Source organism: Motacilla alba, chromosome 4 (genome assembly GCF_015832195.1).
Source record: "Motacilla alba alba isolate MOTALB_02 chromosome 4, Motacilla_alba_V1.0_pri, whole genome shotgun sequence".
In the NCBI taxonomy this organism is placed as follows: domain Eukaryota; kingdom Metazoa; phylum Chordata; class Aves; order Passeriformes; family Motacillidae; genus Motacilla; species Motacilla alba.
In genome coordinates, this window is record NC_052019.1 from 48,443,985 (window position 1) to 48,469,142 (window position 25,158).

Below are 25,158 nucleotides of genomic sequence, written 5' to 3' on the forward strand. Positions count from 1 at the left end.
GGAGTTTCGCATCCTCCCCAGCTGCCCGCGCGTGGGGCGGTCGCGGACAGCCCCGCGCCACCTTCTGTGGTGACACAGGGTGGCGGGGAGCCCGCGGCTGCCCTCGGCCCTCGGACGGCGGGGCTCAGCGGGCGCTCGGTCAGCGGCCCGGCCCCACGGCAAGGCGGGGGCCGAGCGGCGCCGCCGCCCGCCCCGCGGCCCCAGTACGCCCCCCGGGGAGGGGCCGAGCGGGCGGGCCCCGCTCCCGCCCCGCGGAGCCCGTGGGCAGGGGCGAGGGCGGCGCGGCTGGGCTGCGCCATCCGCCACACTCGCCGCGTCCCGCCGGGATGGAGAGGCAGCCCCCGGGGCCGGCCGACTCGACGAGCTTCGCCGACGATGTGCTGCGCGTCTTCGGGGCCAACCACAGCCTGTCGGCGGGGCAGCTCTCCGCGCTGCTGCAGCGCCTGGGCGCCGCGCCCGCCCTGGGCTCGGCGCTGCCGCTCGCCCACCTGCACCACAACCAGGTACCGGCACCGCCACCACAGCCGCGGCCGGGCCGGCTGGGCAGCTCCGTAGCGTCTTAGGTCTCGCCGCCCTCGTGTTTCCTCACGGTGAAGCCGGGAAGGAGGGAGGGAAGGAGGGAGGGAGCAAATGTCTGCTGGCGCTCTGGGCTCGGGCTGCGGGCAGAGGTACCGGCGCGCCGGTGAGAGCCGCTTGCGGCGCGGGAGAAGCTGCCGTGCCTCAGGGAGCTGCTGCGGCGCGGGCTGCCCCGGGATTGGCTCTCCGTCCTCGTTGCTCGGCTCCTAAATTGTCTCTTTTCCCGGTTAAATAGCATCTGTGCAACAGCACGGAGTGTATGAGAACCAGATAGTGTTTGCCTCCGAGAGCTGAATAAGCAAATCTTCAGGAACTGTTGAAATACAGTTGTCGTGAGACAGCAAAAACTCGATTATACAAACAGGTCTGCTTGTGTAAAGAAACTTTTCCGGAAATTTTAACGTCTTTTATTTAGGTTGAGTGCAAAGTGTATACCCATCGATTAATCTACCAAAAGCTTTTTAAACAGATGTTTAATTTACTGACTGGATATCACTGGTATATTACTTCTCTTTAAAACATTTGTACTCTGTTTAATGTCACCATAAGAAACTCAGAACTCTCTGCTACTTTTAAAATCCGTGTCATTTCACTTACCTGGACTATCCTGGACTGAATTTATTTCCTTGAAGGGAAATTTTGAGATTGGTGGTGATTTCCATGTGCTCAGAAATCAGAGGCACAAAGTTAGCCACAAAAATGCAAGGAAAGCTGAATGACTGTTTACTCTGGTTTGATTCCACTCTGTAAGAAACAGAAGAGGGATGGCTTTAGGGACCTTGAGAATTGTTTTTTAACATGGAGTTAAAAGATCTTCTGCTTTTTCTGTGAAGGAGACAAATTTTGAATAAGCTCTCTTTGTTTTACAAAGGTTTAATTGGGATTTAATTGCCCTGAAATCAATGTAGTATTATCTATAAGCATAGCAATGTTTGCAGGAGTCGCAGCTTTCAAATCTCACAAACTGGTCACTGTTCCAACTCAGCGTGTTACAAACATAAACATTCTCAGCCACACATGCTAACTACAAGTTTGCAGTGTTGAGTATGGCTATGAAAAGCAGCTTTCTTTAAAAGGGCTTTCAAATGAGTAGATTCTTTGGTCCTTCAGGTTTTCCGTCTGCATAAGCACGTAGCTCTCGTACACAGGCTACAGAAGGGAAAAAAAAGTAATGCTCTTTCTTATTACTATGAATGCATGTTCCTCATAAGTAACTTGAAGTTTAACTGATTTTTTTTTTTTTTACAGGTGTGTTCTAATTATGTTCAGGTTGAATTATATCTAGGGTATCATAGTGAAATGATTTTTTTGAAATGAAAACTACTTTTTTTCTGAGTTACTCTTATTCTTTCTTAAAATTGGCCTTATGGCTGCTCCATCAGCTTGAACCATTAAAGTAAGTACATATTGATCTCTCAGGGATGTCAGGTATGTCCATGACTTTGGGCAGGGGGCACATGCAAATGCATACTCACACCACTTAAATCCTGTGTGACTGTTTTTAAACACTGTGAGTCTTTGTGCTTTCAAGTTGATAATTCAGCATCTGCTGGTTATGACAGAAGACATGAAGTGGCCTAATACAAGTCTGGGTGTTGGAAGGCATCAGAGGCCGAAGCTCTACTCATTCTCAACAGGGGAAAGTGAATACCTTTGGAGAGTGATCCAGGTCTTCCTCAAGGCATCTGAATTCAGGCTGCATAAGTGCCTGACTGTAGGAGGGCAGAAGGTTTATCTTAGACTTTCAGTTCTTAACTTCTGTGGCCAGACCTAGTGGGATGACTCCCAGGCTTTTCTTTGAATCAAGATAACATACCCCTGCTCTTCAGAGAGTCCCTCATCTCAAGCCTGAAGGAATTTTTTGGTGGAGAGCTGGTCTGTAAGGGACAGGTGATACTGCACCCAGCAGGAAGGAACAGTCTCTGTAATTTTATCCCAGTATTAGTGTTTCATTTTAATGTCTCATTCACAACTATTTTGGTGAGCCTATTAATCTTATGAAAAGATCCATAAAGAAGCTCATCCTTTTTCTTAAAGATTAAAAGTCTGGGTGTGTAAGCCAAAAGAAGATTGATTGATTTCTGTTTTCCTTTGATACCAAGTTGACTTGAAAAGAAAAGGGAGAGTAAAAACTTATTTAATTTGTTGGTGATAGTGTTTGTGTGTATACTTGTGTAGGCATTTGTGGTAACTTGTGTCCCATGATGTCTGTAAAGATGCTAATTTTTTAATGTAGAAGAAAAAAGCCTGAATTTTTTGAGTACCCTTTTTGAATTTTGGATGTAACTGTCACCAATTTCTTCTGCTTTTGGTCTCTTTTTGTTTTCATCCTGCACTTTTATAATTATTTTTGTTTTGTGTTTATATTTTCTTTGCTCTTCAATTTTTCTGTTATCACCTTTTCTTAATTTGTAACCTAAGACTCCTTGTCAGAGAAATAAGTGCTAATTGAGCAAGCACAAATACTGAGCAACGCTGTTTTTTCACATTTTATTGTGGAATTGCCACATATTTTAGTCATACTAATAGGGGTCAAATTAGCAATTGCAGTCTGATAGAGATGATGGCTTGTTACTTGCTCTGTGTTTTACATTATTAGCAAGATATAAAAACCATGAAACAATACTTGATCTTCTATCACTGAATTCATTGTAGTATGGCAGCCATACACGTGTGCCAAAGGACTGAATTACAGGCTCAAAATTTTTGGTCAAAAAATGCCTGGAAGGTAAATGGGCATTGGAAAGAAGGCTTGTTAATGTCACCTTTTTTTAATATGCTTTGATGTAATTGGTAGGTGCTAAAATCATGCTCCTATTTCCTTCTTTAGCTTTCCTAAATCTGAATTTATGCCAGTCTAGATGGTATACCTGAATACTGTGTTTTAATGTAATGCATTTTGTTTTTTAAACAAAACATTTTGAGAAAATCAAATTAATTTTTATTAATATTTGTAATCAGATATAATTACTTTTTATCTCAGGATGAGTCAAAATCTAGTAACTTTAGCAGCTAGACTAGAACCAGGCTAGTATATTCTGTGATTTGAGGATTTTTTGGGTAGTTTTTCACTAGTTACAACTTGTCTTTTTGAAAGAATGGAGACAAGAGTGGCAGAGTTAGGGTCTTGATCCAACACCATGACCTAATTTTGCCCGGCCAGTGAGATGCTAAATAGGCTTAGTTGTTGTACCCTCTAAGTGTCTTGTTTCTACAGTATTTTCAGTAAATTTCAGTATTTGTGGACAGTTCTCAGCTCCCAGCATGGACAGCTGCCTTGCACATGTCCTGGGGTGTGTGAAATCTCTAAAGCATATAAGTGCATTTGAGCAGCTCCATCTGACTCTTTCTCATGGAGTGCTGCTTCTTGAAAGAATGATCATCTGCATCATCCGGTTGTTACCTGTCCTAAGTGACACAAAGGTGTTACCACATCAGCTTTAGGTGCTTTCATGTCTTGCAAGTAAGTTGAGGAAGGCAGAGCTGTATGTCTCTATGACAAAATGCATATTTTGTCTTATGCATGCTCAGACTAAGTAAAAAAAGATAGGCAAGGAAAAAAAAAAAGCCTGTCAAATAGGCATACACAGCATTTATTGTTAGCTGTTGCTACTGTGGGACCCACTGCTCAGCCCTGGGGTGGGCTGGGCTGGTACTTAATCTGGCAACATCTAGAAATTGTGGTGCAGGATGCTGTTCAGTATTTCAGTGCTCCACATGTGGAATGCTACAGATAAAACAGGTAAAGCAATGATAAGTACACAGCAGAAGATCACAGAAGAGACTGATGCCTTTAAAAGGTGGTTATTACTGTAGCATTTTTTGTTAATTTCTCCAGTTAGAGGAATATTGTTTGATCATTTTTGGGAGAGGCTTATCAGGGTAAAAGTAAGCATCTGTTTGAAAAAACAAGTTGATAGTTTAATTTTTTCTAAGTCTCAGTATTCTGTAACTGTGTAAAATCTATGATTAGGCTCCTCCCCAGTTTTGATGAAAGCATTTTTAAAGTTACTTTTTAACAGTTCAGGGATGATCAGTTTTGCTATATATTTTTTGCAATTTTTTACTAAACACTCGGTGACAGACACATTACAGGAAATCCTCTCACCTTATCACTTTGATAAGATCTTGTGGAACAGCAGGGGACAGACACGACAGCAGGTTTGGTGAGTCAGGGCTTCATTGTCAGTCCCCTGTTCCATGAGGCTAAATTTTCTCTGATGAGATGGTCCCTCGGTCTTACAAAGTAAGTATCTTATGTTTTTACAGCAGTGTGGCTGTGTTAATGTATTTATTTATCCCAAAAAGATAAATGCAGAGTTTTGCAGTGTGCAAAACATGCCTTGCTCCAGTCCAAGGATCCCAAAAGATTCAGTCTTTTAATTAATCCTTTAATTGTGCTGGTGAACTCATGCAAGCTTGCTTTTTAGCTCTTGGTTGTATGTAGGAGTTTACTGAGAGTATGAGGTGACTTGTAACAATGAGTCATTTATAAGAATCATTATCCTCTGGGTTTGTCCCTGATCAAAATAATAATAGTAATTAAATACAATGCTATTTCTCAATTTCACATGGAAGAGCTCTTCTATGATGGTATTTCTCACCTCCATGTTTGTGTGTAGGCAAGGTTACCATTGTCAGGTGTATTAATTTATGCTGTGTCTCATTTAGTTTCTCTCCATTATCTGTTTTCCTACCTACAACATCGTTTGGATTTTTGTGAATGAATGTTAATACTAATGCATTGGTATTTTAAAATACTAATACTCTATTCTGTATTTTAGGAATGAAATAGTTAAAGAAAATTTCTTTCAGAGATAGTTATGGTGTAAATTCTCAGCTCTTGGTGGCTCATTTTTCTAACCACAGATGTCCAGAAATGGCTCCATGAGCTGGTAATAAGCACAATACAGGAACTACTCCTGCAGACCACAACTATCCTCCCTTTGTTTTGCTGTGGGCATCTTAGCCATGTATTTTGTATTATTCCAAAATGCAGAGTTAACAGTGAAATGATCAGACACATAGCCAGTTTAGAAAGCTCCAATGGTTTGTGTGTTGGCCTGTTAAAGACTGTATCTTCAGTGATGATTTCTTTATTCACTACTTTCACGTGGGTTAAATTGAGCAACATGTTCTAAAGAAAAAAAAACAACACCTTTTGTTATAAGTTCTGTTTGTTTTATGTCTGATACTTCTTTGACATTAGCATTGAAAACATTGACATTGAAAGATGAAATTATATGCACTTTGCTTCTGTATATTTGAGTCTTTAGGGTCTCATGGCCTTAAAAAAATTTGCTCTTAGGTTTAAGTTCAAGCATGTGCCTGAGTACTCTGCCAGACTGGCAGAGTTAAAGAGGAAGGACAGAAACATCCTGGATGCAATCTAGCTAAAGTCATTTGAATTGGCCCGTATATTCTCTTCCTCCAAGCAAATCAAAGAGAGTCACATTTTGGTGATGAGTGCATGTCTTTCACCTTTTGGACAGTAACAAAAATATTTATTAACAGGAGCGGAAGCAGCTCTGATGAAATAAATGACTTGCAATCGCTCTGGCTTGTCTCTAGGAGTTAATTGCCTTATAAATAATAATGCTGAATTATTGGAGACGTGCTGTGTAATCTGAAGGCTGGCAAAACTGAGAAGAGCAGGGAGTGACCATTTATGTTTATTTTGCTAAGGCTTCCAGTGTTCTCTGTTGCAATCATACTGAGATTTGCTACAGGGAGAGTTATGCTGGAATTGATGTCTCAAATAGAAGAAAATATTTGATTTCTTTGGTCTTGAGACTCAGCCCTGCTATGTGTTGTGCAGCAATAACTGCACAAAACTATTGTGTGCACCCAGAAAAAGAATGCTTTCCCTTATCATTGTAGGAAATAAGGAATGTAAATGAACAGAAAGTGTTAGATGAAAGATTTCAGCAGTTTGGAACATTTGATATAAAAACACTCAAATTTTTTTTCCATAGATGTATCTTTTGTGATTCTTTGTTGTTTGTATTTTATCTTTTTGGTTGAAAATGACAAACAGAGGAACCAGCCTTGGCTTGCCCCTGGCCTGGTTTAGCACTGCCAGGTACATTTATTGTTGAGCCATCAGACATTGTTATGTCCTGCGCTAAAGCAAAGTGAAGATCCCAAGCAGGAGTTTATCTCAAGGTTTTACAAGACAATGTTTGCCCTTAAGAGTTACTGCTTTAAGAAGAATGAAAAATGTTTGGCTTTAGACCATTTTTAAGGAGTTATTTTGGGGAGATAAATAAGAAGTGGTGTTGTAAAGTGCAAGTGGTCACTTACATGAATAAGCTGTCACTGAATTGCCAGTTCTTTTCTGGCATACTCTGTTACTGAGATTTTAACTGTATCTAGTCTGCTCTTAAATTTAATTATTTTGTAATTACATGAGGTTTTAAGTACTTTGAAGCTCTTTTTACAAGTATATTGTGAGGTTTAAATGTCTGAGTTCTCAGGGCAAAAGATCTCCAAATGTCTCTTAAAAAAGTTGTTTGTTGATTTGTGATTTATATAACTTTAAGTACTTTGAATAATTTCTGCTTAACATCAAGCAATCACAGTATTTTCATGCACAATTTACATTGTGCAGACTTCCCTGAAAATGCATTACAGTACTTTCATGTTGTAATTCTTGGATTTTTCACTGTATGTCTTGTCTTTTGGTTTGTATTAATGTGTTAAGTTGTCAAAATCCCTTTTGATTTCAGTGCTTGACTAGTGAAGAAATCTTTTCTTTGCATGGGATACCGAACAACAGTTACATATCAAATTCCAGCTTCTCTACAATATGTCCTGCAGTTTTGCAACAGCTAATTTTTCACCCATGTGATCATCAGGAAAGCTTTGTGGACACATCTAAGCCACATTCTTTGCAAGGTTGGTTACTATTACTTGCATTAATACTGTGACTGGATTGGGGTTTCCTTAGAGGAACAGTAAGCATTTATCTATAAATAACAGGAGTGTCTTGTTTGGGAAGATATTGTTCCAAAGCAGGAACATAAACTGCTGTTTTAGGTCAGCAGACTATCCAAACAAAACTGATATCTCTTGAAAGTGATGTATTTAAAATACTGTAAGAAAGGTGAAAGAACTGACTGGAAAGTTATGGAATATTTTGGACACTTAAGGAAGAGCATTTCTGACTTGTTTTTTTTGGATAATGGTTTGTGCCTTGAAACTCATATTTATAGCTGGTTAATACAAGAAAAGATGAGTGTACAGAAGGGAAGTTTGTGCAGGTGATTTGCAGTAGCAAATGAGATTTGGTGGAATCTTAATATGGAGGCAGGTAGAGTTAGAATTACTTGGGCTACATTTGAGTGGAGTTATTTGCAGGGGACTGTCAGGTAAGCCAGTGACTGGTTTACTGAGGAAAAATACACATATTCTTTCCAAATTCTGACTCCTGCTTTCATGTTATCTTCTGTGATGACCCCTCCAGGAGGAAGATGGTTAAATACCCTTAATCTTCTTTCTTCCTCTTTTTCTCACTCTCGTTTCTATGTTTATTGTGCACATAACTATACAGTGCAGCAAAAAGCATTGGACAGGGAATATTTATCTGATTAAAGAAATCACTTGTTGTACTAAAGAGGATCAAATGTAATTCATTTGAGTCTTTATTCCAAATGAACTTGCTGTTCCAGGGGAAAAAGCTGAATTAATGTTAAAATGTAAGGTGTTGGCAATAGTTAATACTGCCTAACATCAGTATTCATAAGAAGAGATACAGAAGTGCTTTTTGTAACTTTTGAAATACTAATATTAATAACATTCTGATTAATATAGGTGATCATCTTTAATAAAACATAGCTGTGTTTTGTTGTGTCAATGCAAGATTAGAATTCTAATTGAGTAATCACTGAAAGCATGGCACCAATTTACCATGACTGCCCTAGATTGCTTGTATCATATGGAGACATATTATCAAGAAGACCATAAGATCTGCATTGGAGAGTAGGATCTGTTGTTATCTTTGTTTTTTTTTTTTTTTTTTGGGGGGGGGGGTGATGCTGGTTTAGTAGGTTGAACATGGAATCCTTGACCTACAGTTAACCTCCTAAACTACTTAGACCATCCTTCTTGCTGTTCTTTTATCTAGCCAGCTCAGAAGCAATGTCCAGCTCAGAGGCAATGTCCAATAGCCAGATAAGCAAGGCAGCCTTCTCCCTGCCCCTCTCTTGGCTGCAGCACAAGAAATCTGCAAGGCCCATGATTAGGGCATTTTAAACCACTGCCACACACAGTGGTACCTGTTTGAACAGAGATTCCTAGAAAGGGCCAGTGCCCAATGAAACTGTTGATATATGCACTCCCACCCCATCACAAAGTGAATCTGTCAGCAGCATTGAGCCCAGATGATTTCAATTACTGCCCATGGGGCAAAATCCTCCATGCCTGTTTCCAGCTGTGCCTATGTGAATTTTCTCCCCAGGGACCCCCACTCTCTTAATAATAAACTGTATTCCAAAATACTAATGGACAAGACATGCAGACGACACAAGTCCAATGATCTTTGGGAGCAGCTACTCAGAATAAAAAATAAGTGATGCCAAAGCAGAGTAGAAGTTGGAAGGCAACAGATGTTAATGTTTTAGGTCTTGGGCTTTGTAAAACTATCTGATCTTTGGGCACCTTCAGCTCCTACCCTTGCTTGCTTCTCTGAAAGATAATAGGAGGTCTATAGAGATGCATCAAAAAGCTGAAACTGCCCAGTGGCATTCCTCATGTCCAAGACAAACACTTCCTGTGTTCTCTGCTTGACTTCTTCAGAAAGGTATTCATGCACTTACTTCCTCTTCATCCTAGGACGAGGTTAAGGAAGAGCCTGAGCCTGCCTGTTCTTACAAGAAACACTGCTGGGCAGCAGTGTTCTGAGGAGGGCATCTTACTTGCACTCCTGCAGTTTTATTTTTTGGATTTCTTGTGCCTTTGGGTATCTTGACTGTCTCTTTATTGGGGCTACAGTTTAGAGACAGAAAGAATAATAGTAGTTAGCAAAAACTGACTGAGCCATCAGTCCCAGAGGAAGAATTAGCACTGCATCTGAGTGCCCTGCTCTGGTACAGAAAGTCAGGCTACCCAGCTTTCTGAGATGTGTGGACTCAGGAAAAGACTAGAGTGGATGGAGTCCTAATGAATAAAACCATTTTAAGGCACATAGTATTGTGAAATACAGTCCTTAATGGAGGAACTTGGCAACACTGGTTGTCTTGGAATTTTTTCAGCTCAGTTTAAAATGTACATTTTGGCACAGAATATGGGTAGATGTCCATGCACTAAACTAAAATACTCTTGTACATCTGTAGTAATCCCAAACTTAGACAGTGTTTTCTGACTCATGATAACACTGGAAACCCATTTTTTATAAATTTGATTTCAAAAATATAGTTGCAATCCTAATTGTCATTTAGTTTAATAAAAATTAATCTATGTAGCTTAGCGAATCTACCCATATCTAGTTGTGTATTTTTCCCTCTCGCTGTGTAGTTCTTTCAAAATTGGCAAATGAATGTTGTAATTGGCATTGATACATTTGCAAATGCTTTGAATGTTTCTAATGCCTTCTGTTCTTGACATAATATGAAATTCATTTTGTAAAAGCATTGTGACACTGTACAGAGTAGAGCCATCCCAGCTGCAGGTGAAGAATTTAGCTTAGTGTGTTTGCCAGTTGTGTTCCAGGAAATAATATCAGACCATAATCTGATCTGTTAGTTTCTGCTATGCAGAGAGGAATTTGTGGTGACTTCCCTTCATACATACAAGTTTATAATGATGCAACTTTCTGGATTATATGAAACCATTCTCTGATCTAGGCAATATTGTGTTGGCATTGATTATTTTTTGTGGTTAATTTTTTAAGACAAACTCCTTGTCTGTTTGGATTACTTTGTAGTTCTGTGGCATTACTTGGGCCACCCTTGTATCCCTCTTTAGCACAACTTGTAAAGTTTTTCTCTGTACTCATAGGGATTTGAGATGTCACTAGGGAAAAAAAAGTTCTCCATAGAGGCACAACTTTGTGAATGGCTACGAGCAGCAACAACCACACCACGCCTCTCCAACCTGTAATTCAGGCTCCAGAATAATTATGGTTCGGATTTATGCAAGTCCTGGTGCCTGAACACTAAATATGTGAGATTATGCTTATGGTGAGGGGAACAAAATTATGCTGAACCCTGCTGCATTTACTGATTCTTAGGAAAGGTTTTTGCCATTGCATACCTGATCACATATCCTTGTTTTTAAACCTAGAACCTCTTTTTCATTGCACTTTCATTTCTCTATTATCTCAACTATCAGATATCTGTCACCTCACCTGTTGAAAAACAGTGATGGGCAGCATTTTCAGCCAGCAGAATTTCTTTGAATGACAGGAGGAGGGAGGAGGGTTAGAAACTGAGATATCACCTCAGAGTGATTTCAAGGAGTTGTCCTTTATCAGGAAGGTTTTTTTTTTATCAGACAACAAGACAAGACAACAGTCTTTTTGTCATGGAGTTTCTCAGAAGTAAATGTTGGCTGGATCTGACTCTGGGACTAGTAAGAAGTTTTGTCTTTTCTCTGTGCTATAGCTGCTTCAGCTATTGGCCTAAGCCTTAATTTTTACTCTTCATTGACTGTAGAGAGACCTCATGTATAAGTCAGCAGATAGGCCAGCCCATATATGCTACTAGCATGTTTTCCATTTTTAATATGGTTGTCCCAGAAAGTGTTTTCAGATATTTTCTTTCTGCAGGTATGCATCTAAACTGCCTATGCATTTTAATAATTTTATATTTGTGATTTTTAATTTCAACCAAGGAATTACTCTTTTACCAGTTACATGACAATTTAGCAATTAGAGAAATCTCAAGCAGACTGAAGTGGGTGTTATACTAAAATATTTTGTATTTCTCTTTTTTTATCCACAGTTTGGGGATTTGGGTTCCTGGCTGTGTCTATCATTAACTTGGCATCACTTCTGGGACTGATTTTAACTCCTCTCTTAAAGAAGTCATATTTCCCCAAGGTTTTAACTTACTTTGTGGGCTTGGCCATTGGTACTCTCTTTTCTAATGCAATTTTCCAGCTCATTCCAGAGGTAAGCAAGGGGAATCATTACTTGATAATAATAATAATAATGATATATTTCATTATTATATATCATTATATTATTTGATAATATAATGATACAAATCATTACAGGTTTGCATACTAGTTTCTAAAGGTCTATGTCTTGTTGTTCACTGGGAAGGAGCAAAGGCTATTGTGCCTCTAAACAAAAAGAGAAATACACTGGATAAAATTGTAGTGAACTTTAATAGGCTACACTGTTAACATTTTGTCCAAGTTTGAAAAATGTAATGATATCAGAATCCTTATAATTTCTGCTCATGGAAAGCCATATTTGGTATAGAGACAGTTTTTGTAATAGAGAGGTATCTGTGTAGAGTGGCACTTGTTTGTTTTTCTGGAAATGTGCTAAGATTACAGACTAATTTGCATTGCTTTTTCTTCACTACTAGGCATTTGGGTTTGACCCAAAAGTAGATAACTATGTTGAAAAAGCTGTTGCTGTGTTTGGTGGATTCTATATTCTCTTCTTTGTGGAAAGGATTCTTAAAGTGATACTAAAGCTCTATAACAAGGTAATGAAACCTATTACTAACTGAATGAGCCTTGCCTTAAAGTACTGTCATATTTTGTGAGATACTTGCTAGATGGATAAAATGAGGGTTTTTTTCTATTTTATGTGAGGAATTCAGCCTTACTGTGTATTCTGATATATCTGTTTAAAACCCAAATGAATAGGGCAAGAAATCTCACTTTTTTGAGGGAGTTACAAACAGCTCTGGGAATGGAATTCAGATGTGAGTGTGGTCTGCTCTCTTTGGTATATACTCCAGTTGCTCTCCACAGCCATGTTGTTGCTGTGGTAGCTGAATGCATCAGAAAAACATGAAAATATATAAGAGGTGGAGAGAATGAAATCTGCCCGTGGAACTCCTCCTTGGGCAGGAGAAATCAGTGTGACAAATACACCTTCTTGGTCATCTGCAAAGTGCAGCTGGGCTGATAGGGCCTGACTCTGGTGTTCAGTAATTTCAGCTCTCTGTTTCCCCAAGCTCTGGTGCACAGACCTGCTCAGTAAACAGTGCAGTTGTCTGCTCTTGCCCAGGGCTCTGCTTTCTACCCCTGTGTCAGAGTACTTGTCTTCTGTGTGCTCACTTGGGTGTTGCTGATACTAAAAGGTGTTTCTGATACTGAAAGTTATGATGATCAACTGTCCCTCATTTGCAATAGCTAAAAATAGAAAAATGAATTTGTTTTTCTTTAATTATGTAAACAGAAAAAGGCTAATGAGCTCTATTTGACAAGCAACCATGAATAACCAGCAAATGCTGATCACGTTTGGTCAGGTTAGCTTGGGAGGTTCTACCAAGGTATAAAGGTATAGAAATAAAAGGTCTCCCATGTTTTCTGATTAGCTAAAAGTAAGAGATAAGCTAGTAACTTAGATATGTTTGGAGTTAATTAAAAAATTAAATTTTCACTGCTGCTCATTTCAGCCATCACTTGGTGTGGGAAGCAAGGCAGCATGAATATGATCTCCCACCCACCTTTTCCTTTTTGTCTTTATTTTCTTACATTGTTATTTTGCTTTTGTTTTAATTAGCTACCTACTTGTTTATTTGTCACCTAGACTGGCCACAACTACTTTGAAAATGGAGAAGAGAATCATTCTCAGGATAAGACTAACTCACCCAAACCACCATCATCCAGCAATGGGGGTGCATGTTATGCAAATTCAGCTGTCATAGAGAGCAATGGAAATCTTGGTTTTGACAGCATCAGTGTGATCTCAGCACAGGTATGAAAATTGTGTCTGTTTATTTTTTTTTTCCCTGTCAATTATATAAGCATATCTGAGAGGAGAGTTAATATGAATTTTTATTACTTTTGTCAAGTTTTTTTAGACTTACGGCTTATAATTTGGTTGAACCCTATGAAATAAAATACAAGGGCAAGCTTTGGGGCAAGCTTGAAAAAGCTGAATGACGCACTCAATTTGTAGCCAACAGAAAGGGCTATGTTATATCAGTGCTGGAATGGGCTGGACAGAGATGGATCTAATCAGATTTGAATTTGTATTTAATTTGGCTAATTTTGGTTTTGTTGTTACTGTTTTGCTTAAAGAGCAATAGTGTGTTTTACTGTTGTGATAATGTTGATCATACAAAATGATCTGTATTTTGTTCCTGAATACATAAAGCTGTTAAGTGTGAGAGCCTGGCTCTATCAATGACTAAAGAGAAAAACTAGTACAGTAACTTTCAGGCTGTGTATTGTGAGCACTGCTTGTGATAACACAGTGTATTTGGATATTGTGGGAATCACAGAGGTGATATCTTGACACAGAAGCCCCTCCTCCTGGTTTAAGTATTACTATCTTTCAGATTTGTTCTCTGTGTTTCTTTGTGTTTGTTTTCATAATGCAAATACAACTTCCTTCTGTCTGAGAAGAAAATGGAAGTAGGAAGAGAAAGATCTGTGCTTCTCTAGTCTTTTTCCATGTGTAGAGAGGAGCCGTATTCTGGAGGGACCAGTACTGTGCCTTATTAAAAAAAAAATTAAAAACACATAGTAAAAAAATTTAGATGTCTTAAGGCAGACTTTTTCCATGGAAGAGATTTTTGGTTTGCCATCCATTTTTATTAGCCAGTTAAGTAAGTTGTGGGGAGCAGAGAGGAGCAAGCAGGAGAGCAAGCCAGATGCAGTCTCTAACAGCTAGGAGAAAATCTGGGAATTCTGCATTGATGCTGCAGGCTCACAGGGCATTTAATGCACACAGTTTGAAACACCAAAATTGTACTTGTCCTTACCCTAGAAATGTTGTGAAGTATGGTGGATACTGAACGTCTTAAAAACTAGAAGAAACATACTTAATTATTAAAATTACATGCAAGGAGGGAATTAGTATTATGAGTGTCCGTAAGTTTTATTTTGTAGATTTATAAAACAAGTAAAAGAAGCCTCCGCTCTCAGCAGAGACAGAAACAGCGCAGCCAGCAGGACTGGGGAAGTGATCATTCCCCTGTGGCACTGCAGAGACTGCACCTTGAATCCTGTGTTCAGTTTTGGGTCCCTCACTACAAGAGGTGCTGGAGCATGTCCGAAGTAGAGCAACAAAGCTGGTGAAAGAGTTGGAGCGTGAGCCCTATGAGGAGCAGCTGAGGGAGCTGTGATTGTTTAGCCTGGAGTAAAGAGGCTTATGGGGGACCTTCTCACTCTCTACAACTGTCTGAAAGGAGGTTGTACCACTTGGGGGTTGGTGTCTTCTTTCCAATATTAAGTGACAGGACAAGAGGACCCAGCCTCAAGTTGTGCCAGGGGAGGTTTAGATTGGATATTAGGTTCTTCATGGAAAGGGTTGTCAAGCCCTGGAACAGATTGCCCAGTGAAGTGGTGGAATCACCATCTGTGGAGGTGTTTGAAAGGTGCACAGAGATGTTGCTTAGGGATATTGATTAGTGGTGGACTTGGTTAATTAGGTTAATGACCTTAGAGGTCCTACCTAATGGTTCTATGATATTGTGTAGCAACAAAAAAGCCATCATTGCTCTTGTCCTCCTCCAGTGAGGTTCAAAGGGCTGGGTCAGGGGAGGGCCAACGTGGCCAAGGTGTTTTGGGGCAGTTAGGGTAATGACAGGAGGGTAGGGATGCATTCAACTTTACAAGAATGTACTGTTGAAGGCAAAACCATTTGGCATAAGCTAATGTGTACCCAAGAGAGTTTTTATGTGGCTTCATAATCAACAGCTTGTTAAAGAGGGCAAATACAGAGTAGTCATAAATGAAATCAAAATGAAGGCTTTAAAGAGAAAATTTGGAGCTTGATTGTGCTAAGGTGTGGTAACTGTTTTCAGCCATGGGGATCCAGCTGTATTCTCTCCTTTAATGCCAGAAGAAATTGACTGTCACAGTAAATGTTTAATTAGTCACCTACTTTCTGTTCTCACTTGCAGCAGTAAGTGCAACCTTGGAAACCTTTGTGCTCTACTCAAAGTTTGTATCTACTATGCATTGAAATATGGCTTGACAACAGAAACTTTGAAGGAAAGTTATTTCAGAGACGAATTGCCGAAACATCTGTGTTCTTGAGTGCGCATTGTTAGAGTTGTATAACAAAACTTTGCCTTTATTTATTGCCTGGTGGCAGTGTCAGGATTCCTTCTTGGTCCTGTGGGCTCTTCCAGAGGACGTGTCTGGTTCATGTCTGAGGGACTCAGGCATGCATTGGAAATAGCCATGGTAATCTGAGATACTGTAGGATAAAATAAGAGTGTCTCTGTATAATTTCTTAAGTTTGGGAATGGAGGAGAGGCCATTACTTTTTAAAAAGCCCCCTGTGTTTAGAAAAGCATAAATACCAAGGATGTCTTTGATTTACCATAAACTGTGGAGATATGAATGATGTAAAACTGCACTAATAATTAATAAAAATTAAACCTGATAGTCCAGCTGGGTATTACAGAGCTCCTTAGCTGGCATCTCTTTTGATATATGCTAAACTACTGTGACAAAATGGAAATAGTCCAGAGGAGACAGACATTGCTAATTTTTTGCTTTGGAATCTTATGTGTTTGTAGGGTATTTTGTCAGTAGTCTGCTTTATCTTAAACATGAAGAATATATATTACTCGTTCACCTAAGTTTGCCTAGTAGCATTTGCATGTGGCAAAACTAAACCAATTTACAATGTTGTTTTTAATAACTAAAGAAAATTTATTGGAATACTCTTTGACCTTCTCCTAAGGAGAAGGAGATGTTCCTGTATATCCTTCTACTTCAAGCGGAGATGTGTGTGGTTCAGGGGAGAGCAGTGGGTATTGCCTGCCATAACTTAACTGGATACATGATCTAGCAAACTTCAGAATGTAAATCCAGAAAGGCAATTTCACTGTACTTTATATAATTTAGAGAAGTTGTCAAGACATTATTTAAAATTGATTGCATGTAAGAATTATGATACTTCAGAGCAACACAGTAAGTATAAATGGTGAATAGCCATATATCTGTAGATATAGGTATAGATATAAAACAAAGGTGCCTCAGAAACTGATTCCTAGTTTATAAACTACAATTGTTTCTGCATTTTGGAAGTTTGGATCAATAAAGTAATTTTTAGAAGTAAATCAATACCGGTACCCTAAATTAATTGCAATTACTTTAAATTTTCTTTTTGGTGGAAAAAATGGGTGAATAATTTAAAAAGAAAATTTGTGCATTAGGTCAAACTCTCTTTGTTCAGTGAAGCTGGAAACATGTGCAAGAAAGATGATGTGCTTTAGGCAGAAATCAGGATGATCTACAAAACAATGCTTCCTCCAGTTTGTAGTCTACTTGAAGGATGGTCACCAGGGAACAGAAAAAAACAGAGAACAGATCTTTACCTCAGGAAGCTGGATGAATTGGTGGAAGAGCTTTGCTAATTGTATTTGGGTTTTCTTATACTCATGTATTTTGGGTGGCTTGCTTTGTAATACTTCTTTCTTCAAGTGACCTTCAGCTTGTCTTCATGAATTAAGAGAGAGATCTATTGCTTGTAAGTGATCCTATCTCAAACAGGAATAGTGCAGGTACAAATTAATAATCTCAAAAAAATGATTTGCACTGCTTGTGTTAGAGGAAATGTTGAAAGAAAGCCTTCAAAAACTAAAGGTAAGTGTGTAGTACAAATATAAAACCTATGTGTTTGAATCAGCAGGGAAACTCCTGACTTTTTGAAGCCATTGCTCATTTTTGCATCATGAAAGTGTAATTTCAGAACTTCCTGTAGACTGAATAGGGGCTGCTTTGTGGTGGTTTTGGCACTACTCAACCAAGGCTTTATTATCTATGAGTTCCAGGCAGTGCAATAGGCACCTGACTCAGAAATTCCTGACCTGAACTTTTGTCCTGTCCCAGGGCAGCTCCTAAATACAAGAATGTAGTGAGATAAGAGTCCTGTGAACAAATCATGCGGCAGACCTTATAGCTCTGTCCTTAAAGAATTTGCAAGGACTTATTGATCATTTTATTTCTTTGAAGTTAAAAATTCAGTTTGCCTGGTAGCATTCGCATATGGCATAACGAAACCAATTTGCAATGTTGTTTTTAATAACTAAAGAAAATTTATTGGAATACTCTTTGGCCTTCTCCTAAGGAGAAGGAGATGTTCCTGTATATCCTTCTACTTCAAGTGGAGATGTGTGTGTCTCAGGGGAGAGCAGTGGATATTGCCTGCCATAACTTAAACAATGCTTTAGACAATCTCTCACAACATCCTCACAGGCAAACTCAGGAAGTGTGGAATGGATGAGTGGACAGTGAGATTTATTGAGAACTGGCTGAATGGCAGATCTCAGTGGGTCAGGGTGTAATTGGAGGCCTGTCACTAGTGGTGTCCCCCAGGGTTCAGTACTGGGCCCTTTATTGTTTAACCTATCCATCAAGGACTTGGTAGACTTGCCTCCTGAGCAGTTCACTGATGACACAAATGTGTGAGGACTGGCCAATACCCCGCAGTGCCGTGCAGCCCTTCAGAAGGGCCTCAACCTGTTGGAGAGATGGGCAGAGCAGAACCTCCTGAAATCCAGCAAAGGCAAATGCAGGGTCCTGCACTTGGGAAGGAATAACCCCAGGCACCAGCACAGGCTGGGGGTTGATCTGCTGGGAAGCAGCTCTGCAGAGAAAGACCTGAGCATCCTGCTGGAGAACGAACTGTCTATGAGCCTGCAGTGTCCTTGTGGCCAAGAAGGCCAATGGCATCCTGGGGTGCTTTGGGAAGAGCACTGCCAGCTGGTTGAGGGATGTGATCCTGCCCCTCCGCTCAGCCCTGGTGAGGCACATCTGGAGTGCTGTGTCCAGTTCTGGGCTCCTCAGCACAAGAGGGACATGGAGCTCCTGGAGTGGGTCCAGCAGAGGCCACAAGGGCAATGAGGGAACTGGAGCATCTCTTATGAGGAAAGGCTGAGGGAGCTGGGTCTGTTCAGCCTCGAGAAGAGACAACAGAGAGGGGACCTCAGTGTTTCTAAGCATCTGAAGGGAGGGTGTGAAGGGGATGGAGCCAGGCTCTGCTCAGTGGTGCCCGGCAATGGGATAAGAGGCAACAGGCAGAAACTGATGCACAGAAAGTTCCACCTGAGCATGTGGAAGAACTTCTTTACTGTGCAGGTGACTGAGCACGGGAACAGATTGCCCAGAGAGGTTGGGGAGTCTTTCTCATTAGAGACATCCAAGAACTGCCTGGATGCAGTCCTGTGCTGTGTTCTTGAGGAGGGATGTTGGACCAGATGAGCCACTGTGGTCTCTTGCAACCTTAACTAATCTGTGATTCTGTGCTGTGTGTGTCTGTAGGCACACATACGTATATATCACTGCTTATATATTCCAGTAAGTAAGCACTAGTTAATGCTATATAAGCAATTTTTCTAATGAGGGAAATAATATCATGCTTGCAAATATTCTATAAACACAGTATGTATGTATAGAAATTCATCAAATGGGTCATCAAGAACTTTTAGGGGAGCTTAGTTTGTGCTCACAGTTAAAATGGCAGTTCCTTCTATGTGTATTCAGGTTTTTCATTATTTCATGGCACCATATGTATAAATTACTTCCACTTCTGGGGAGAATTAGTGAGATCTCTGGAGGGTATGTGCACTGCAGTTTTATATTAGCCTGTTGATTTCATTCTCTGAGCCTTTAATTGTGCAGTCAAAATTAGCCACCACTGTTTTTATTAAACATTCACTTTGTAGAAACTAATTTGAATAGCTGGACTTGACTATCATTGCCCAAAATTAGAAATAAACTTTATGGAATATGTCTATACTGTAGACAGATTCTACAGTATAGACACATCATATATATCATATAGATAGAATTCTGTTGCTGTGGTAGCTGAGTATGTCTCTGAGACCATGATGTGGTGCCAGTTGTTTTAAATACAGATGGTACCAGTCACTGAGATCAGATCCTTCTGACTGTACATGCTTATGTAGAGGTGGCAGAGGAGGCTTGGACCATCTTTATCTGACAGACTCCAGAGAGACATTCAGACCACTGGGACTTGAATTGCTTCCTATCGCAGCTGAAGGGCATCAAGGTGACGCTTTGCAGTCAGAAGGGCAATTGGGTCGTGCACATCACCTTGTTGAAACAGAAAACATTTGGTGCTTCTGCTGTGCCATTTGCTTCTTGGATGAAGAAATTTGGTCTCTATATGCAGCAGTGCTTGAGTTTATACTTGGAATTCATTTAAAGACAGAAGCATGATTCATTGACTTCTTTATTCAGTGCTGTTTTATGTTGTTTTGTTTTTTTCAGGAAGGAGCCACCCAAAGCAGCTTATGCAAGTGCCTTAAGGGGCGTCCACTGTCAAAGATTGGGACCATTGCCTGGATGGTGACACTGAGTGATGCTGTACATAATTTCATAGATGGCTTGGCTATTGGGGCTTCTTTCACTTTGTCTCTGCTTCAAGGGCTCAGTACCTCCATAGCCATCTTGTGTGAAGAGTTTCCTCATGAACTGGGTAAGGAACTTCATTGCACATGTTGTTTGCTGTGGAAATCTCTGTTGTAGGTGGTTGTGTTGGCATTAAGTTGGCAGAGGTTGAAAGGAAGTTTAGACAAATTAACAGAAAAAATATTCATCAAAAAGTTACCAAGCACCAAAACACACATCTGGCACAGGAAGTTCCCAAGTGCAGGTGGGCGGAAGCTGGGAGCATATATTGGACAGGTACTAATTATCCTGTTTATATATGGTGCATACAGTGTTGTATTAATTAATTTTAAACCCAAAAATCATCACAGGTAGTTGTGTGTTACTGTGCTCTTAGCTCAATCTTGCATCACTATTTGTTTAGAATATTTCAGTTTCCTTAGTATTGTCATCTATTTGAACAAAGAAAAACAACACAGGGTTATAATGTGTATACAAATAATGTCTTCAGACTTCCTTTGAAATCAGAAAATAATCACAGTATCATTTTCTAAGTATGGTTTTCTCTTTTTTTATTCTTTTAGGGGATTTTGTCATCTTGCTTAATGCAGGAATGAGTACTCGGCAGGCTCTGTTTTTCAATTTCCTATCTGCGTGTTCTTGTTACGTTGGGTTGGCCTTTGGAATATTAGTAGGCAACAACTTTGCTCCTAACATCATCTTTGCTATAGCCGGTGGAATGTTCCTGTACATCTCTCTGGCAGATATGGTGAGATATAATTTCATTTTCAGTTATTTATTTCTCTGCAAAAAAACCCAAATACTCCACTAAGTCTCTCCAGTAAAATTTAGTATTTCTCATGCCAGTGACCAATAATAATAATAATAATAATAATAATAGAATATAATCACGTAAGCCCTTAATAGAGGTGCACAGATAGTTATTGTTACCGATAGGTAAGGCTTCATAAAGCCTCACCACTCCATAACAAGTTATGTTTATTCATGAAACACTAAAGCCTTTCACTTCACCATATGATTATTGAAAATGGGTTTTAGACAGAGACAAGCCTTTCATAAATTTGGCCTGGTTTAATCAAAGAGTAAGAAGTGTATAAACACTTTGTTTCAGCATTTTAAAGTGTCACATTATTTCACCTTATTATTTTAAAAGGTTTGTTAGTCTATTTAAACCATGTTGTGAAGGAAAAGCAAGAAAAGTAAACAGAATTAAATACTAAGTTTTGAGTTCAATGAAAGGTGTTGTGTAACCACAGTGATAATGAAAAACTTGATTTAAATTCTGTCCTGACTTAAATCAAAGAGTGCCAGCCTCATTTTTGTGGCTCAGACAAAAAATTTTGCTGAGTTCTATTCAAATAGTCTGTCTACCATTTATTTTTCAAAGTGTGCTAGAGGATATAAGGAAAAGAAATTGTGCTAAAATCCAGATCGTATTTAGACATTGGATTCACAGGCACTTAGCAATATTCCATAATTTCCTCTTACAATGATGTTTTGTCTCAAAATGAGAGAGATCTTTCAAGAGTTTTAAGTTTTATTATGTTTAAGTCAGTGTTGTAAAAACAGATGCAACAGGTGCAAAGGTGTTTACATCTGCCACATGAGAATCCATTTGAGTGCAGAACTGGAAGAGTGAGGCCCAAATCTCAAAAGATTTGAGACCCCAGTTTGGTCCATGTGCATTTAGGAACTGTCATATATTTAAAGTGACTATTTCATTAAATACTGTTATAGTTTAGGTAATAGTATAGGATTTAATATGTTGTTAGAGTTATAAACAATATAAATAGTTTATTTTATAAGCTTGCAGTACCTTTATTGCTAATGCTTTTTGTTTAGCTCTACTCATATAATGAATAGTAATGCGCTGAACTCTGATGTGTAAAATTCATGGCATAAATTTAGAGCGACTCAAGTTTGTTATTAAATCCATCAAAGTAGGTAATATTCTTTTCTTTGTATCTGTTGTTCTCTTCTCTCTGTCCCTGTCTATCTGTCTCTCTCCCTGTACCCTCCTCTCTTTCTTTTTATAGGTTTTTGGATTGTATCAGTTACCTATCTGAATTTTTCTTCCCCCTGAAAAGTCTGAAATAGGGTATTGAAGTGCTCTGTACAGAGATCTGGCTTTCTACTTTCTTACGATTTTCACACACTTCTGGTTTGCTTGTCCAGAAGCAGGTAGGATTAACTGGAATGTCATGCCTTCCTCCTTTTCTTTTTGCTGTTCCTTTTTCCTGCCAGTATTGGTGTAGTCCAACCTCTGCCAATAGGATCACTGAGTGGGGAGGCTGTGGGCAGGTGGGAATGTATGCTGAAGTGTGTGCACAAATGAGCCTTGCTGTATGGCATGAAGTAAATCTGGTTTTGCCCTGTTGTGCAAGAGTGTGACAGAGCTCTGGAACCATTTCTGGGAAGCTTTGGGCTCTTCCTGCTAACCTTAGCCTGTTCTTCAAGAATTGCATTACCTTCAGTAGCCGTTTTTGTATTGTGAGATCAAAGAAAAATATAGTTTTGGAGTTACCCAGCCTGAAGGCTCCCTAACCAGGGCTGAAATAAACTGTCTTCATTGTATTCTGGTAATACTGTTATCAGCAGGACAGGAGAATACTTTAAGGCTTATTTCTCAAAAGCCACTCTGGCTGACTTTACCTGCAGCAAGCACATACCCTGAATCGTTCCACACAAGGAACTTCATGCTTGTGCTCTTCTGCCATCTCCTCCGCTGGCTGCAGAAGCAGTATCTTTGTTTCTGCAGTTAGCAGCAGATCAGTCACCCTTTGCTCTTGTTTTAACCATTAAGATGTATATTATGGAATGAAGAATTCCTTCAGGGCACTGTAATGTCATATTGCATCTGTTACCACCAGTTTCACACCAGTAGTCTTCCTCTTCTTCCTTGCTTGACCTGGTGAGCCCACCAGACCTTCCACATGTCAAAGGTTTCTGATTTCTGAAGGGTTGCCCATGTTTTCATCTTCATTTTTCTTTGGATAAAGCAGAAGAATCCTAATCTTCTGTTTCCCAAACAAGGATTTCTCTTTATAGCTGTGAAGGAAGAAACAAAACATTTAGCAATACAAGGGCAGCTGCTCCTAGCAACACATGGACCAACAATTGGAAACTAGGAGGCTGCTAGAATCAAAAAGGGAAAATTTGCATGAGACACAGCCAGATGAAGCTACGGTAGAGAGAAGCAAAACACCATTTCATCTTACCATCCTTGGTGGAGTGGTTTTTCAGGGTAATTAGAGCAATATTTCCCTGTGACTGCCTTCATTCCCTGTTAGTTCTAATATTCAGTCCAAAGTAGCAATATGGTTCAGTTCTTAATGCCTTAAATTAAGCATGCTACCACGAGATGGCAATACTTACCTAAAAATATCCCTTTTTTCAGTTCCCAGAGATGAATGATATGCTGCGGGAGAAAGTGACGGGGAGAAAGACGGATCTGACGTTCTTCCTTATTCAGAATGCTGGTTTGCTAACGGGGTTTACTGCTATCCTGCTGATTACCTTGTATGCAGGAAACATTGAGCTGTGAGAACAGAATCAGGACTGGAGACATCAAGCAAATTGCAAATGGAAGACACTTGAAATCCATACAGGGACATTCATTTAATCTACTCAGTTTTGAAACGGTGGCAAGTTCATTTAATCTACTCAGTTTTGAACGTCCTGTCCCTCTTGCCCCAAATACAGGAGATTCTTTATGACTTGCAGTTGAACCAAATAGTAGGAGCTGTCAGCTTCTGTATGATGCCAAAAAATTATGCTAATATTTTTATTTCTACTTAAAATTATCAGACATATCTGAAGTGTCATAGAGGAAGGGTGTTACTTGGCCAGTAGAATTATGCAATACATGCAGCTACATGCAGCTCCAGACCAACTGAAAGCTGAGATCTACAAGGAAGATGTATATTTAAAAGAAAATAATACAGCTTCATGTAGTTTTTTAACTGTGATGAAGGCAAGCAGTTTCAAATCTGGTTAATTTTTATGACTTTTGTTGCAGAATTTGTCTGTGTAACATCTTCATTCCCCACCAAAAAAAAAAAAAAAATCAAACCATTTCGGAGTAGGTACTAATGAAACTAAGATTTTTAATTACTAATTAACACTGGAAGGAAAGATACCAGTTCCTGCTTTTGATCTTTTCTCTTTATAAGTGCACTAGGGAATTGTTGATTTATTTTGAGAACCACTTTTTTTAATTAGAGGGAACCTGTGTTAAATTTATGACTGTTTATCAACTCCATAATATTGTAGAAACATTGAGTACTTTAAAAATGTTCAAGTATTGTGTATTCTATGAAAATAATAAAGTTTTATACTTAAGTTTCCCATATAACCCCTTTAAAAATCAGTTCTTTAGTCTTACAAAGGAGAATTTAGGGAAAAAAAACCTGCTAAAATCAACATTCCTAGTATGTTTTCTTCATAATTTGGATGATTTCTTTGTGTGCAGTTGGGTGGAATGAAATTATAATAAAATATACAAATTCTTACCACAATCTGTTGTGTGTGAACTTTCTAAAATCATGCTTTTATATATATATATATATGAGTTCTTCTGAAATAAAGAATTCATCTCCTCATTACTAATCTGTTGTAAGATGAGCAAAAGGGAATTCATAAAAAAATACATTCCATTTCAATCACCGCTTTGCTTTGAAGGAATTGTTGTTATTCTCCAGGAAGTTACTTTTTTCATTGATTTTTAAGCAAGTTTTACAGCTTCAAAGGAGATACTGTTTTTTATTTATTTCATTGCTGTAGGAAGGTACAACTATTTTATTTTTAATTCTTTATTAATTTTTTTTTTCTACCAGGCAAAGTATTTACTTTAATACTTTATTTGAATCTCATCTGTAATTACCTCAGGAAAAAATAACTTCTCTAAGTGTCTGTTTAATAAAAGCTTTAAGGCAAACTGCACAGGAGTTGTAATTAATACTTTAAAATATGTTGTGTTAAAATGTAAATGTAGTAACCAATGATACTTGCTATGGAAAAAACATTCATTAGTCATTGTGCGCCCTGTAGGTTTCTGTGAAG

General features: G+C 39.1%; 1 protein-coding gene across 2 annotated transcripts; it reads left to right on the forward strand.

Annotated features, from left to right (window-relative positions):
- SLC39A8 (solute carrier family 39 member 8) lies at positions 1–23,740 on the forward strand. Of its 2 annotated transcripts, none has more exons than XM_038136459.1 (8): positions 1–503; positions 7,305–7,473; positions 11,517–11,686; positions 12,111–12,233; positions 13,289–13,456; positions 19,957–20,164; positions 20,661–20,845; positions 22,134–22,714. In XM_038136459.1, exons 1-8 carry the CDS (start codon positions 327–329, stop codon positions 22,161–22,163), a joined length of 1,230 nt encoding a protein of 409 aa, XP_037992387.1. In that variant the 5' UTR covers positions 1–326; the 3' UTR covers positions 22,164–22,714. The 2 variants fall into 2 exon arrangements, with proteins under 2 accessions (XP_037992387.1, XP_037992386.1); XM_038136458.1 differs by lacking the exon at positions 22,134–22,714 and adding an exon at positions 23,495–23,740 and having other exon boundaries at positions 6–503.
- Positions 23,741–25,158: the final 1,418 nt, after the last annotated feature.